Below are 15,952 nucleotides of genomic sequence, written 5' to 3'. Positions count from 1 at the left end.
CGTGCTGGACCGACTGGCTAAGGAGAACCTGCTGCCAGTCTCACTCATATCATCCTCCGATTCTATAGAAACAAAATAGCCATAATTTAGTCAGCTTCATCATAAACATCGGAGTGTTTTAACATACAATATACATATATGTAATATATACAAGGCCCAAATTCTGGAAAAGATGTGGCTGACTTTTGAGATACAATCTAAAAGACATTATTTTACATAAAATAATTTGGCCATAAACGTTGGGAGTTTGGGCCTCGTCTAATTGAAATTAACACTGGAAGTCTCAGATTCCAGAAAATTGTGGTGAATAAACTGATATATCAGCTTACCAGGAGCATGCGGATAATCTTTGCCATTGATAGTACAACTTTTGAATTCCATCTGATTTTCAGTGAGTGTTCCTGTTTTGTCTGAGAAGATGTACTCGACTTGTCCCAGGTCCTCGGTGATGTTAAGGGCACGGCACTCAACCCTCTTGTCCATGGGTTCATAGTACATGCGAATGTCATTGGTGATGAAGTAGACCTGTCCAAGCTTGACCAACTCCACAGACACATACAAAGCCAGTGGAATGACAGTCTACAACACAAACACGGCATGTTATAAATAAGGATTCCCAGGTATGACACGTACGCTTTGACTGGAAGAGGTTATGTTCTATTCCTGTCTTAATCACAACTAAAAGTGATAATATTATCATAATTTGATGCAGTTTTATTGACCCCCCATTACCTTGTTTTCAACTTATAACCCAAAACACATTTCATTTGGTCTTATCAAATGCATTGCAACAAGTGAAAAAATTCCCACATTCAACCTCTCTATCTCCTTACTATTTATTGTCGGTTTTCTTCGAGTGACAAACTAAGAAAGCACCTAAAGGTTACGTGTACACCACACAGTTTTCCATTGATTATACCTAGCCCAAACATAAGAAAGCACCTAAAGGTTACGTGTACACCACACACAGTCTTCCATTGATTATACCTAGTCCAAACATAAGAAAGCACCTAAAGGTTACGCGTACACCACACACAGTCTTCCATTGATTATACCTAGCCCAAACATAAGAAATCAGAAGTTAGAATGATATGGCCCCTTATCTTTTTACCTGTCTTTTCTTGACCTAGCAATGTCAATAAACGAGTGACATGCACACCCAGTTGTATCACAGGTCTGTTCGGGTCCCCTACCAAGTCTTATCAGAGGACTGGTGGCTATCTATCCCACCCACTCCACACTCTCACAAAAAAACTGGTGGCTATCTATCCCACCCACTCCACACTCTCACAAAAAAACTGGTGGCTATCTATCCCACCCACTCCACACTCTCACAAAAAAACTGGTGGCTATCTATCCCACCCACTCCACACTCTCACAAAAAAACTGGTGGCTATCTATCCCACCCACTCCACACTCTCACAAAAAAACTGGTGGCTATCTATCCCACCCACTCCACACTCTCACAAAAAAACTGGTGGCTATCTATCCCACCCACTCCACACTCTCACAAAAAAACTGGTGGCTATCTATCCCACCCACTCCACACTCTCACAAAAAAACTGGTGGCTATCTATCCCACCCACTCCACACTCTCACAAAAAAACTGGTGGCTATCTATCCCACCCACTCCACACTCTCACAAAAAAACTGGTGGCTATCTATCCCACCCACTCCACACTCTCACAAAAAAACTGGTGGCTATCTATCCCACCCACTCCACACTCTCACAAAAAAACTGGTGGCTATCTATCCCACCCACTCCACACTCTCACAAAAAAACTGGTGGCTATCTATCCCACCCACTCCACACTCTCACAAAAAAACTGGTGGCTATCTATCCCACCCACTCCACACTCTCACAAAAAAACTGGTGGCTATCTATCCCACCCACTCCACACTCTCACAAAAAAACTGGTGGCTATCTATCCCACCCACTCCACACTCTCACAAAAAAACTGGTGGCTATCTATCCCACCCACTCCACACTCTCACAAAAAAACTGGTGGCTATCTATCCCACCCACTCCACACTCTCACAAAAAAACTGGTGGCTATCTATCCCACCCACTCCACACTCTCACAAAAAAACTGGTGGCTATCTATCCCACCCACTCCACACTCTCACAAAAAAACTGACTCTGAAGATGGTGTTACCCTACCCTTACCAACAAAGTAGAGAGTCCACCCTCCCCCAGGCCTACCCTTACCAACAAAGTAGAGAGTCCACCCTCCCCCAGGCCTACCCTTACCAACAAAGTAGAGAGTCCACCCTCCCCCAGGCCTACCCTTACCAACAAAGTAGAGAGTCCACCCTCCCCCAGGCCTACCCTTACCAACAAAGTAGAGAGTCCACCCTCCCCCAGACCTACCCTTACCAACAAAGTAGAAAGTCCACCCTCCCCCAGGCCTACCCTTACCAACAAAGTAGAGAGTCCACCCTCCCCCAGGCCTACCCTTACCAACAAAGTAGAGAGTCCACCCTCCCCCAGGCCTACCCTTACCAACAAAGTAGAGAGTCCACCCTCCCCCAGGCCTACCCTTACCAACAAAGTAGAGAGTCCACCCTCCCCCAGGCCTACCCTTACCAACAAAGTAGAGAGTCCACCCTCCCCCAGGCCTACCCTTACCAACAAAGTAGAGAGTCCACCCTCCCCCAGGCCTACCCTTACCAACAAAGTAGAGAGTCCACCCTCCCCCAGGCCTACCCTTACCAACAAAGTAGAGAGTCCACCCTCCCCCAGGCCTACCCTTACCAACAAAGTAGAGGAGATAATTAATATACTGGTCTACTTCATACCAGGCTCCAGCCTTCTCAGTGTAATAGTGGACTAGACAGGGTCTATTGTCTTCAGAAGTTAGAAGTTTTGAGCCCTGTAATCTAACAGTAAATATCTGTCTAGAAAATGAATCTATATCTATACCTAAAACTTGGCATTTCTAAATTTCAAACTATTTAGATATCACATATATTTACCATGCATGTCCTAGAAGTAACTTTATATTAATTCATAAAAACATACTTATATATTGATTGAATGTCTCAATAACTTAGGTCTAATATATTACACTATCATTATAATACATTGCATATCCTTGATGTTTTGCCACCTGTCACACTGACATACACATACTGACATCAACTTAACCAGGACAGGATTCCTCCACCCAGCTCAATGAACCCATTAAACTGCAAATTGGCTAACGTCATGAATGTTTTAAGAATAGTTGTACAAAAATACCACTGTAGTCCCCTGATAACACTACCACACTATGTCACACCAGTACAATAGTGAGATAGTGTCATTACGCTTACAAGTGTGTGTGTTTTATTGATTAATACCTGAAAACAATTCACGAGGATATAACGTATGTTTGTTACAGTGCTGTTTTACCACTGGACATTGACCTAAACATCTGGCTAACACAGACCTGGTCATCTATTGTTACAACGGTGTCGAATAGGTTTGACTGGCTAACACAGACCTTGTCACTAACACAGACCTGGTCATCTACTGTAATATGATCCTGACATAGGTTTGACTGGCTAACACAGCCCTTGTCATCTATTGTGATATGACCCTGACATAGGTTTGACTGGCTAACACAGACCTGGTCATCTACTGTAATATGATCCTGACATAGGTTTGACTGGCTAACACAGACCTTGTCATCTACTGTAATATGATCCTGACATAGGTTTGACTGGCTAACACACACCTTGTCATCTATTGTAATAGGATCCTAACATAGGTTTGATTGGCTAACACAGACCTTGTCATCTATTGTAATAGGATCCTGACATAGGTTTGACTGGCTAACACAGCCCTTGTCATCTATTGTGATATGACCCTGACATAGGATTGACTGGCTAACACAGACCTTGTCATCTATTCTAACACAGACCTTGTCATCTATTGTGATATGCCCCTGACATAGGTTTGACTGGCTAACCCACACCTTGTCATCTATTGTAATAGGACCCTAACATAGGTTTGATTGGCTAACACAGACCTTGTCATCTATTGTAATAGTATCCTGACATAGGTTTGACTGGCTAACACAGCCCTTGTCATCTATTGTGATATGACCCTGACATAGGATTGACTGGCTAACACAGACCTTGTCATCTATTGTAATAGTATCCTGACATAGGTTTGACTGGCTGACACAGCCCTTGTCATCTATTGTAATAGGATCCTGACATAGGTTTGATTGGCTAACACAGACCTGGTCATCTATTGTAATAGGATCCTGACATAGGTTTGATTGGCTAACACAGACCTTGTCATCTATTGTAATACTAACCTGACATAGGTTTGACTGGCTAACACAGACACAGACCTTGTCATCTATTGTAATATGATCCTGACATAGGTTTGACTGGCTGACACAGACCTTGTCATCTATTGTAATAGGACCCTGACATAGGTCTGACTGGCTAACACAGACCTTGTCATCTATTGTAATAGTATCCTGACATAGGTTTGACTGGCTAACACAGCCCTTGTCATCTATTGTAATAGGATCCTGACATAGGTTTGATTGGCTAACACAGACCTTGTCATCTATTGTAATAGTATCCTGACATAGGTTTGACTGGCTGACACAGACCTTGTCATCTATTGTAAGAGGATCCTGACATCGGTTTGACTGGCTAACACAGACCGTGTCATCTATTGTAATATGACCCTGACCTAGGTTTGACTGGCTAACACAGACCTTGTCATGTATTGTAAGATGACCCTGACCTAGGTTTGACTGGCTAACACAGCCCTTGTCATCTATTGTGATATGACCCTGACATAGGATTGACTGGCTAACACAGACCTTGTCATCTATTGTGATATGATCCTGACATAGGTTTGACTGGCTAACACAGCCCTTGTCATCTATTGTGATATGACCCTGACATAGGTTTGACTGGCTAACACAGGCCTTGTCATCTATTGTAATAGGACCCTGACATAGGGTTGACTGGCTAACACAGACCTGGTCATCTATTGTAATACGACCCTGACATAGGTTTGACTGGCTAACAGAGACCTTGTCATCTATTGTAAGATGACCCTGACCTAGGTTTGACTGGCTAACACAGCCCTTGTCATCTATTGTAATAGGACCCTGACATAGGGTTGACTGGCTAACACAGACCTGGTCATCTATTGTAATACGACCCTGACATAGGGTTGACTGGCTAACACAGACCTTGTCATCTATTGTGATATGATCCTGACATAGGTTTGACTGGCTAACTCAGACCTTGTCATCTATTGTGATATGCCCCTGACATAGGTTTGACTGGCTAACACACACCTTGCCATCTATTGTAATAGGATCCTAACATAGGTTTGACTGGCTAACACAGACCTTGTCATCTATTGTAAGATGACCCTGACCTAGGTTTGACTGGCTAACACAGACCTTGTCATCTATTGTAATAGGACCCTGACATAGGTTTGGCTGGCTAACACAGACCTTGTCATCTATTGTAATATGGTCCTGACATAGGTTTGACTGGCTAACACAGACCTTGTCCTCTATTGTAATAGGACCCTGACATAGGTTTGACTGGCTAACACAGACACAGACCTTGTCATCTATTGTAATATGATCCTGACATAGTTTTCACTCGGAGACAGTTCAATAACCTGCACAGGTGTTTACCACCAACTGAAGATAATTGTATTTGAGGCTGAAGATGACTCAGTGATGATGATCATGACAAATATCAAAACATGAAATTGAAATTGAACCTTAGTTCCACAGCCCCAACATTTGAAAACCACAACCCACGATTGTAAACATTGGAGGTAACTGTGAACTCTTCACAACTTATTGAAAGAAAGGTTAACACATGTACGTGTAGTATGTACACGTCTATACGGAGGAAGTTACTGTGGCTGACAGTCTATGTTTGTTTCTCTGGTGCCATACTCTAATTGCAATACTGACTGTAATACAAGATCCACTTAAATTTGATGTACTGTCAATTGACAATTACCAATTGTATAAAACATTGTTTGTGTATTATATAAGAGGCCTATATATATATATATATATATATATATAGTATGATGGTGTTTTAATTGTTAAGAGCAGGATATTTGTGCATGAATATCCATCATCTATTACTGTATACAACTGTACCAGGAATCTTTACCCTTCAACGGTAATGTCCGCCCAAAGGAAATTTTCACCTTCATTTAATGTATATGGTATGGTACCAATATTTCCTGTTATGATAAATTAACCCGTATTAAGGAGAGATAGAAAAAAAAGATTAACAATGGCAAAATCTTTCCGGTTTACAGAACTTAACAAAGACAAGTCCATATACCACCAAATCTCGGTGTTTACTGTGTATACAAACCTGGTAGATGATGATGTAGGTAAAAAACACCACAAAGGCTTGGAAGTACGGATTGTACCATTCATCACTCTCATAGGGAATGAAGGGTACCAGGTGACGGTCTTTGTAGCCCCCCAGCCATATACCACTAGCTGTAAACAGATTGACATCAAAATATAAACATTGTGGAAACAAGAATATCACTCAAAATATTAACACTGGAATATCAGGATAGTTTACACTGCTCTTCACTGGGAGATCATGTAGGTTTGACAGTCCACTGTACAATATATGATTAAAAATTCATAAAATTTTAATTTAATGAGATAAGGAAATACGTTTAAATGGGCTAGATTTTACAAAACATAGTGCATGTATGCATTGAGCAGCAACGTTTTGTGGAGGCTGAAAGCTCAGGTAACATCTGTTGTGTGACCGATATACAGGTATCAGTGTCTTCTGCTAAGGTCTACAGAGCTGGTGTAATACAGCAAGGAAAATACTTGGTTTGTGTGAGTTATATTTTCATGTAAAGATCATTTATTCAAATATCTTGAAAATATTTATTATTTAGACACATTTAAGATAAATAATATCATTCATATCATGACTTCAAATCCTTGTGTATATATAAGTTGTTTTTATCTAAACAGTGCAAGTAAGTATCCACAAAATGAAGAAATCAGCAGTACTTACCAATGGCACAAAAGAAGCAGAGAAAGAGGAGGAGGATGACACACCAGACCACGTCACGGTTGATGTGACGCTCCAACTTGCTGCGTTTGTAGCGAGGATTTCTATTGTTTAACATGGCTTTGGTGTCATGCCCTGGTAAAGAAGAAACCATTGTGTTAATGTCTATGGAGATAACTATAAATGATGAAACCATCCAGGAAATCTATTTTACAACTTGATAATAACCCAGATTTCTTCATCACTGAATTATGTAAAGGTGTATTTTGTTATTCTTCCACCCCAGATAAATCTCGCAGCATAGGTACACCAAGCCTGGCCTATCAATCCACTAGGAACTCTATATTTAACCTGATCACTCTTAATTTTACTTGGCTACTCTTAATTTAATTTCCTGATCATTCTCAATTATACTTGACTGCTCATAACATAAGAAATTTACAGTGCTTGTTACAACAACTTGTATTGTTCCCCTACACCTGTAGTATTCCGAGACAGCAGTGTATTTGTAATAGACCAGCTCACTCAACAGTCGAGTAAGTATAAGATCTAACTGGTAAAGTTGCTAACATGAATAAAAAATATTTCTGGATGTTATTTCTTTACACTTTGAGTTTGTTGGAAACACAAGAAAAATTTACTTTGGGATCGTATATAGAAAACCCCTGGACAAGTTTGTAACAGTTAGCTGATGCTCTTTTTGTCATGTCTGTGATAACTATCAGCAAAAGCCTCGGAATTGAAAAAAACAATGTGTGGCTCACCTGCATACACCACAATGCCCTCCACATAATCGGTGTTGCGGACAGTACAGCCCCTCAGTAACAAGTTATCCTTGTTCAGGGATATCTTGTCACCCTGGTTGATTCTGAAAAAAATATCAAACATGACAGAGTTTTAATATTTATATACAAAACGTTCTCATCAGGATAATTACCTAGGTACTTTGTAACACCATAAGTAATTTTATGAAAGACATTTAATTTTGTAACATCTTCAGTCAAATTATATCATTTGATGATTGCAACATGTGGCCTGATATTTTATAGTGGTGAAGAGTCACAAAGATAGTCATTATCACATTAAGTGTTTTTTATAACAGTCATACATTTACCCTCATTTTTCATAAAATATTTTTCCAAAACTATGTTGCGTTTTGATGAACATATAACGGTACATGTTTTTTTTCCCTTAAAATAATCAACATTGTGAACAAAAACAGCAATGCGTAACACTTCCGGGGAGGGATTTAATAGTAAACAAATAAACAAGTAATCTAAATTTAAAATCAGGACATACTTAAATAGATAGCTGATTCATACAGCTAATCATCAGTGTATATCACTGATTGTTTTAATGTTATTCAAAGCTGTACAGTTAAGTACATGTAATTAACACCCACACAAGGTATAGCCATACACATCACTTATTTATACTAGCTAAATCAACAAACACACCATGCCAAACCATTTCTGGAGCCATTACACCTGAACCACCAATAAATCTGACCCATGTTCAATACACATACATTGTAGACCTATCTGTGGTACATCAAATGTAGTGTCATGTCCATTAGTATTAGCATATTTAGTTAATGAGTCAGTTCACATGCAAAATGTTTCACCTAATAGCTGTCAAACAACAGGTAAGTTAATTAGCATGGGTTGTCCTTATGTTAGCTACAGAAATCAATCATCATATGTTAAAAAACATGGGTTGTTTTCATGTTAGCTACAGAAATCAATCATTGATGATACTGTAAATAAGAGTTATTTCACAACACCAATAACCCTACACATGTAAGTATTTAGCCACACCTGGCGTACCTGTTGTCAGGATTAATGTTGTTCCTGTTTAAGAAATTCCCATATATATGATCAGATGACAATTCATTTTCATTATAAACTTAATGAGGTTACATACCTGTACAGGTAACTATATATATATGATAACAAGGCAAAGTATTGCAAGGCATAGTTCGATATCCCCACTGGTAATTATTTTATCCAGCTGTATACGTACACCTACATTTGTTCCTCAGGATATAGGTGACAGTGACATACTTCTTGTACTCAGCATTCCGTACTTGACATTGTATTATTTTTTCATTTTATTTGACATTCCACCATCCCCACACTGGTATATCAAATCTTGTTATTCCAGCTAAAATTGTATAGAAAATATGCCCAAGACAAACTTTATCAAAGATCAAACCACAGGTCACAGCGACCTACTTTTGCACTAGACACTCTGCCATCCCAAGATGTACTTGCAAACCAAATCTGGTTATTCCAGGTGAAATAGTATAGGTTGAAAGGTTAAAGGTCAAGTCATAGGTCACAGTGATCTAGTCATTTTGTAATTGACACTCCGCCATCCTCTGACGTACTTGCATACCGAATCTATTTACTCCAGGTGAAATAATTACAATTATATATAAAAGATATGACCCCAACAAGCTCTTTGATTGGACAAAAGGACGCTCTAGTCCCCCGGGAACCGGTTGGGGACCAAAAACATTATGAAAGTACATGCTGTTTTTTATTTAGATGTGACCTACTCACAGTGCACTGAACATCTTGATGAAACTGGCGTGACATCACACACACAAGATGTTCAGAGCACTGTGAGTAGGTCACACACATAAGATGTTCAGTGCACTGTGACTACGTCACACACACAAGATGTTCAATGCCCTGAGAGTATGTCACACACACAAGATGTTCAATGCCCTGAGAGTATGTCACACACACAAGATGTTCAGGGGACTGTGAGTAGGTCACACACATAAGATGTTCAGTGCACTGTGAGTAGGTTACACACACAAGATGTTCAGTGCCCTGTGAGTAGGTCACACACACAGTGCACTGAACATCTTGCGTGTGTGACCTACTCACAGTGCACCGAACAGCTGGTGTGTGTGACCTACTCACAGTTCACTGAACATCTTGTGTGTGTGCCCTACTCACAGTGCACTGAACATCTTGTGTGTGTGATGTCACGCCAGTTTCATCAAGATTTAATGGTTCAAAAATTATGGTACAAAGAAGACAATATCATATTAGAACCAGAACAAAAACAGACATATATATGTATATGGCTCTATTTCATTTTAAGAAGATTATCTAGAAATCATCTTCTCTAGGATAACATGTGATCAAAATCTTATAATAAGTAAAAAAACAGGAAGGAACCCAACAGTTTACCCCTCTTACTGACACATTTTTTCTTTTCTTTTACATTTTGTTTTAATTATGTGTGTATCGTAAAATATAACATCCTCTCAGTCTGATCTTCTCGCTGATCAATTACTTCATAATGTGGCAAGTATAAAAGGAGATAAAAAATTATCTTTCGGACATCATGCCCTCAAAACTTATAATAAACAGGAAAGTAATGCAACAGTTCATCTGTAAAAAAAAAAGATAAATAGACATCTGTAGTAGAATAAACATGCAACAATGTGTTTTGTACACACTGTAGTAAATAATATTATGAAAGAAGATGTCATAAATGACCGTAGATATACGTAAGCTTGGTAACCTGCCTATATACTAGCTGCTGTTGTATGTGTAGGTCTGGAGGGGAGACATATATAAACACATTACTTACATGTATCCCTTGAACTTGTAGATTTCTGAGTTGGGAAGGTCACATTCCAAAGTGAAGTCAAACATCTTTGCCTTGAATCCATCCTTCTGAAATTAAAAATATAACAGTTTAGTCTTTCATAGCTGACTACATAGTAATGACAACTGACCTATTTATTAACGTATTTCTTACATAGTGTCACTTTTAATTTTTGGCGTACGCAACTTGCAGGTACAACTTTGAGGATTTCGTAATGTGCTTTTCTAAAACGACCACCGTATTGGTTAGTCAATGGTAACCCATAATGGAGTTCTAAGTGATTCCCTACGGTCCAATAGGTGTATTACCTGCTGTGTCTAGTGTAATTGTGTGGGCTTAGGCTGATCATACATGTAGATGTCACTTAAACATCAAACTTGTTTCCATTTTATCTGTATTTTATAGGATATGACTGTTACAGGAGATCACTGATTGATCAAACTTATCAAGATGGAATATATGTAGTTAACCTATTGTAGATGACTTGTGGGCAAGTATGGAAATTTAAATACAGTAGACATGGTTAGTCTCCTACAACAGTTATAAATACAGTAGACATGGTTAGTCTCCTACAACAGTTACGTTTACAGCAGAGCGGTATTAACCCTTTCACCACTGTAGACCATAATCGACTCATCCATATCAATGAATGGTAGAGTCTACTCAAGTTACATAGGGTTGAAAGGGTTAAATGAGAAGTACACTGAAGCCTCTGACCATATACTTAGTACGTATACCCTGGTGAGATGGACACTTACCTATGTTAATCTACAGGTGTTGTATTTCAATCTAATATGTCTTTATTCTAACTGTCCAAGAAATGTGAAACTCTGTGTACTGTTATAGTGTACTAGCCTTCAATCTATAACAATAAGGCTTAATCAGGCCACTACATGTACTACAGTATATATATACTACTGCTAGGCTTAATCAGGCCACTACATGTACTACAGTATATATATACTACTGCTAGGCTTAATCAGGCCACTACATGTACTACAGTATATATATACTACTGCTAGGCTTAATCAGGCCACTACATGTACTACAGTATATATATACTACTGCTAGGCTTAATCAGGCCACTACATGTACTACAGTATATATATACTACTGCTAGGCTTAATCAGGCCACTACATGTACTACAGTATATATATACTACTGCTAGGCTTAATCAGGCCACTACATGTACTACAGTATATATATACTACTGCTAGGCTTAATCAGGCCACTACATGTACTACAGTATATATATACTACTGCTAGGCTTAATCAGGCCACTACATGTACTACAGTATATATATACTACTGCTAGGCTTAATCAGGCCACTACATGTACTACAGTATATATATACTACTGCTAGGCTTAATCAGGCCACTACATGTACTACAGTATATATATACTACTGCTAGGCTTAATCAGGCCACTACATGTACTACAGTATATATATACTACTGCTAGGCTTAATCAGGCCACTACATGTACTACAGTATATATATACTACTGCTAGGCTTAATCAGGCCACTACATGTACTACAGTATATATATACTACTGCTAGGCTTAATCAGGCCACTACATGTACTACAGTATATATATACTACTGCTAGGCTTAATCAGGCCACTACATGTACTACAGTATATATATACTACTGCTAGGCTTAATCAGGCCACTACATGTACTACAGTATATATATACTACTGCTAGGCTTAATCAGGCCACTACATGTACTACAGTATATATATACTACTGCTAGGCTTAATCAGGCCACTACATGTACTACAGTATATATATACTACTGCTAGGCTTAATCAGGCCACTACATGTACTACAGTATATATATACTACTGCTAGGCTTAATCAGGCCACTACATGTACTACAGTATATATATACTACTGCTAGGCTTAATCAGGCCACTACATGTACTACAGTATATATATACTACTGCTAGGCTTAATCAGGCCACTACATGTACTACAGTATATATATACTACTGCTAGGCTTAATCAGGCCACTACATGTACTACAGTATATATATACTACTGCTAGGCTTAATCAGGCCACTACATGTACTACAGTATATATATACTACTGCTAGGCTTAATCAGGCCACTACATGTACTACAGTATATATATACTACTGCTAGGCTTAATCAGGCCACTACATGTACTACAGTATATATATACTACTGCTAGGCTTAATCAGGCCACTACATGTACTACAGTATATATATACTACTGCTAGGCTTAATCAGGCCACTACATGTACTACAGTATATATATACTACTGCTAGGCTTAATCAGGCCACTACATGTACTACAGTATATATATACTACTGCTAGGCTTAATCAGGCCACTACATGTACTACAGTATATATATACTACTGCTAGGCTTAATCAGGCCACTACATGTACTACAGTATATATATACTACTGCTAGGCTTAATCAGGCCACTACATGTACTACAGTATATATATACTACTGCTAGGCTTAATCAGGCCACTACATGTACTACAGTATATATATACTACTGCTAGGCTTAATCAGGCCACTACATGTACTACAGTATATATATACTACTGCTAGGCTTAATCAGGCCACTACATGTACTACAGTATATATATACTACTGCTAGGCTTAATCAGGCCACTACATGTACTACAGTATATATATACTACTGCTAGGCTTAATCAGGCCACTACATGTACTACAGTATATATATACTACTGCTAGGCTTAATCAGGCCACTACATGTACTACAGTATATATATACTACTGCTAGGCTTAATCAGGCCACTACATGTACTACAGTATATATATACTACTGCTAGGCTTAATCAGGCCACTACATGTACTACAGTATATATATACTACTGCTAGGCTTAATCAGGCCACTACATGTACTACAGTATATATATACTACTGCTAGGCTTAATCAGGCCACTACATGTACTACAGTATATATATACTACTGCTAGGCTTAATCAGGCCACTACATGTACTACAGTATATATATACTACTGCTAGGCTTAATCAGGCCACTACATGTACTACAGTATATATATACTACTGCTAGGCTTAATCAGGCCACTACATGTACTACAGTATATATATACTACTGCTAGGCTTAATCAGGCCACTACATGTACTACAGTATATATATACTACTGCTAGGCTTAATCAGGCCACTACATGTACTACAGTATATATATACTACTGCTAGGCTTAATCAGGCCACTACATGTACTACAGTATATATATACTACTGCTAGGCTTAATCAGGCCACTACATGTACTACAGTATATATATACTACTGCTAGGCTTAATCAGGCCACTACATGTACTACAGTATATATATACTACTGCTAGGCTTAATCAGGCCACTACATGTACTACAGTATATATATACTACTGCTAGGCTTAATCAGGCCACTACATGTACTACAGTATATATATACTACTGCTAGGCTTAATCAGGCCACTACATGTACTACAGTATATATATACTACTGCTAGGCTTAATCAGGCCACTACATGTACTACAGTATATATATACTACTGCTAGGCTTAATCAGGCCACTACATGTACTACAGTATATATATACTACTGCTAGGCTTAATCAGGCCACTACATGTACTACAGTATATATATACTACTGCTAGGCTTAATCAGGCCACTACATGTACTACAGTATATATATACTACTGCTAGGCTTAATCAGGCCACTACATGTACTACAGTATATATATACTACTGCTAGGCTTAATCAGGCCACTACATGTACTACAGTATATATATACTACTGCTAGGCTTAATCAGGCCACTACATGTACTACAGTATATATATACTACTGCTAGGCTTAATCAGGCCACTACATGTACTACAGTATATATATACTACTGCTAGGCTTAATCAGGCCACTACATGTACTACAGTATATATATACTACTGCTAGGCTTAATCAGGCCACTACATGTACTACAGTATATATATACTACTGCTAGGCTTAATCAGGCCACTACATGTACTACAGTATATATATACTACTGCTAGGCTTAATCAGGCCACTACATGTACTACAGTATATATATACTACTGCTAGGCTTAATCAGGCCACTACATGTACTACAGTATATATATACTACTGCTAGGCTTAATCAGGCCACTACATGTACTACAGTATATATATACTACTGCTAGGCTTAATCAGGCCACTACATGTACTACAGTATATATATACTACTGCTAGGCTTAATCAGGCCACTACATGTACTATTTATACTACTGCTAAGTTTGTACAGGTACTCAATGTGTCAAATTCTTGCCATGGTCAACCTAATCCTGTCTTTGAACATATGTATACATGAACCATACTTCTAAATCTATCTGTGTATTTATTTACAGTCATTCCCAAAAATTTGATTTTAAATCTATATAAATAAATGTACTCTAGTATACATGTATATAGATTTAAAATCAATCATATAAATTGTCTATAAAGCTTTCAAAACAAGGAAATATATGCTTTCATTATCGTCTCTCCCCCATATCTAATATTCTTTGATTTGATCATATTTAGTGATATAAATATATTATTTGAAATTACCTACGCTGCTCATGTGATGTGTAGGTAAATCAAATTAACAAATATACAGGTATCCCCTAATATACACCAAACTAACAAATATAAACAACAGGTATCCCCTTCATATATCTATACACCAAAGTATCTGTAGTTTAATTGTAACCGGTAAGAGGATTCTATGTCAATACTGGTAGTAAAGTGACATAATTTCAAAGAATTTATATTTCTGGGAGATTTAAAATTAGCAAATCAGTCTTTACACGAATTCACGCAAATTTTAATCTCTCTGAAAATATAATGATTAACAGAACAGCTCTGTTGTTTCTAGACTAATATAAAAGCAGGAGTCTCTAAGTGCTGTTTGATCTGTCATTTTATAACTGAACAATAAAATCAGACATATAAATCATGTTTTATATCCTTGAAATTTTATGACACCAACACAGCTTGGCGCCTGCCCCCACTGATCAGCCGACTAACATGAAACTGTTGATGCACACATGGTAAAAATTAATACAGTGTGCTGAGATGTATATGACAAAGGTATCGTAAAATTACATGCATTTCTTATGAAAGGCATGAACTAAAAATATTGCTGATTTCAAAGCAAAACACATGTTTGAGATTTCTCACTGATAATGATAATTTAAAGAATTAACACAAACCAAATTGTCCACTTTGTTTTG

The 15,952-nt window shown here is 38.2% G+C and overlaps 1 protein-coding gene across 4 annotated transcripts in view; it reads right to left on the bottom strand.

The window, feature by feature from the left end:
- Nucleotides 1–15,952, bottom strand: part of LOC110458651 (probable phospholipid-transporting ATPase VA) — a 58,576-nt gene that overhangs the window by 29,947 nt on the left and 12,677 nt on the right. For 3 of the 4 annotated variants that reach the window (XM_021510449.1, XM_021510451.1, XM_021510453.1), the window contains exons 3-9: nucleotides 10,657–10,742; nucleotides 8,871–8,894; nucleotides 7,809–7,912; nucleotides 7,048–7,179; nucleotides 6,373–6,503; nucleotides 330–579; nucleotides 1–62 (exon numbers count right to left, since the gene is read on the bottom strand). In XM_021510449.1, coding sequence (XP_021366124.1) covers nucleotides 1–62; nucleotides 330–579; nucleotides 6,373–6,503; nucleotides 7,048–7,179; nucleotides 7,809–7,912; nucleotides 8,871–8,894; nucleotides 10,657–10,742 — 789 coding nt within the window. The remainder of the gene's footprint in view (nucleotides 63–329; nucleotides 580–6,372; nucleotides 6,504–7,047; nucleotides 7,180–7,808; nucleotides 7,913–8,870; nucleotides 8,895–10,656; nucleotides 10,743–15,952) is intronic. The other variant, XM_021510450.1, reaches the window with a different exon arrangement.

Source organism: Mizuhopecten yessoensis, unplaced genomic scaffold, assembly GCF_002113885.1.
Source record: "Mizuhopecten yessoensis strain PY_sf001 unplaced genomic scaffold, ASM211388v2 scaffold9685, whole genome shotgun sequence".
NCBI lineage: Eukaryota > Metazoa > Mollusca > Bivalvia > Pectinida > Pectinidae > Mizuhopecten > Mizuhopecten yessoensis.
Note: the sequence above shows the minus strand (reverse complement) of the source record. Positions and strands in the feature narration are given on the sequence as shown.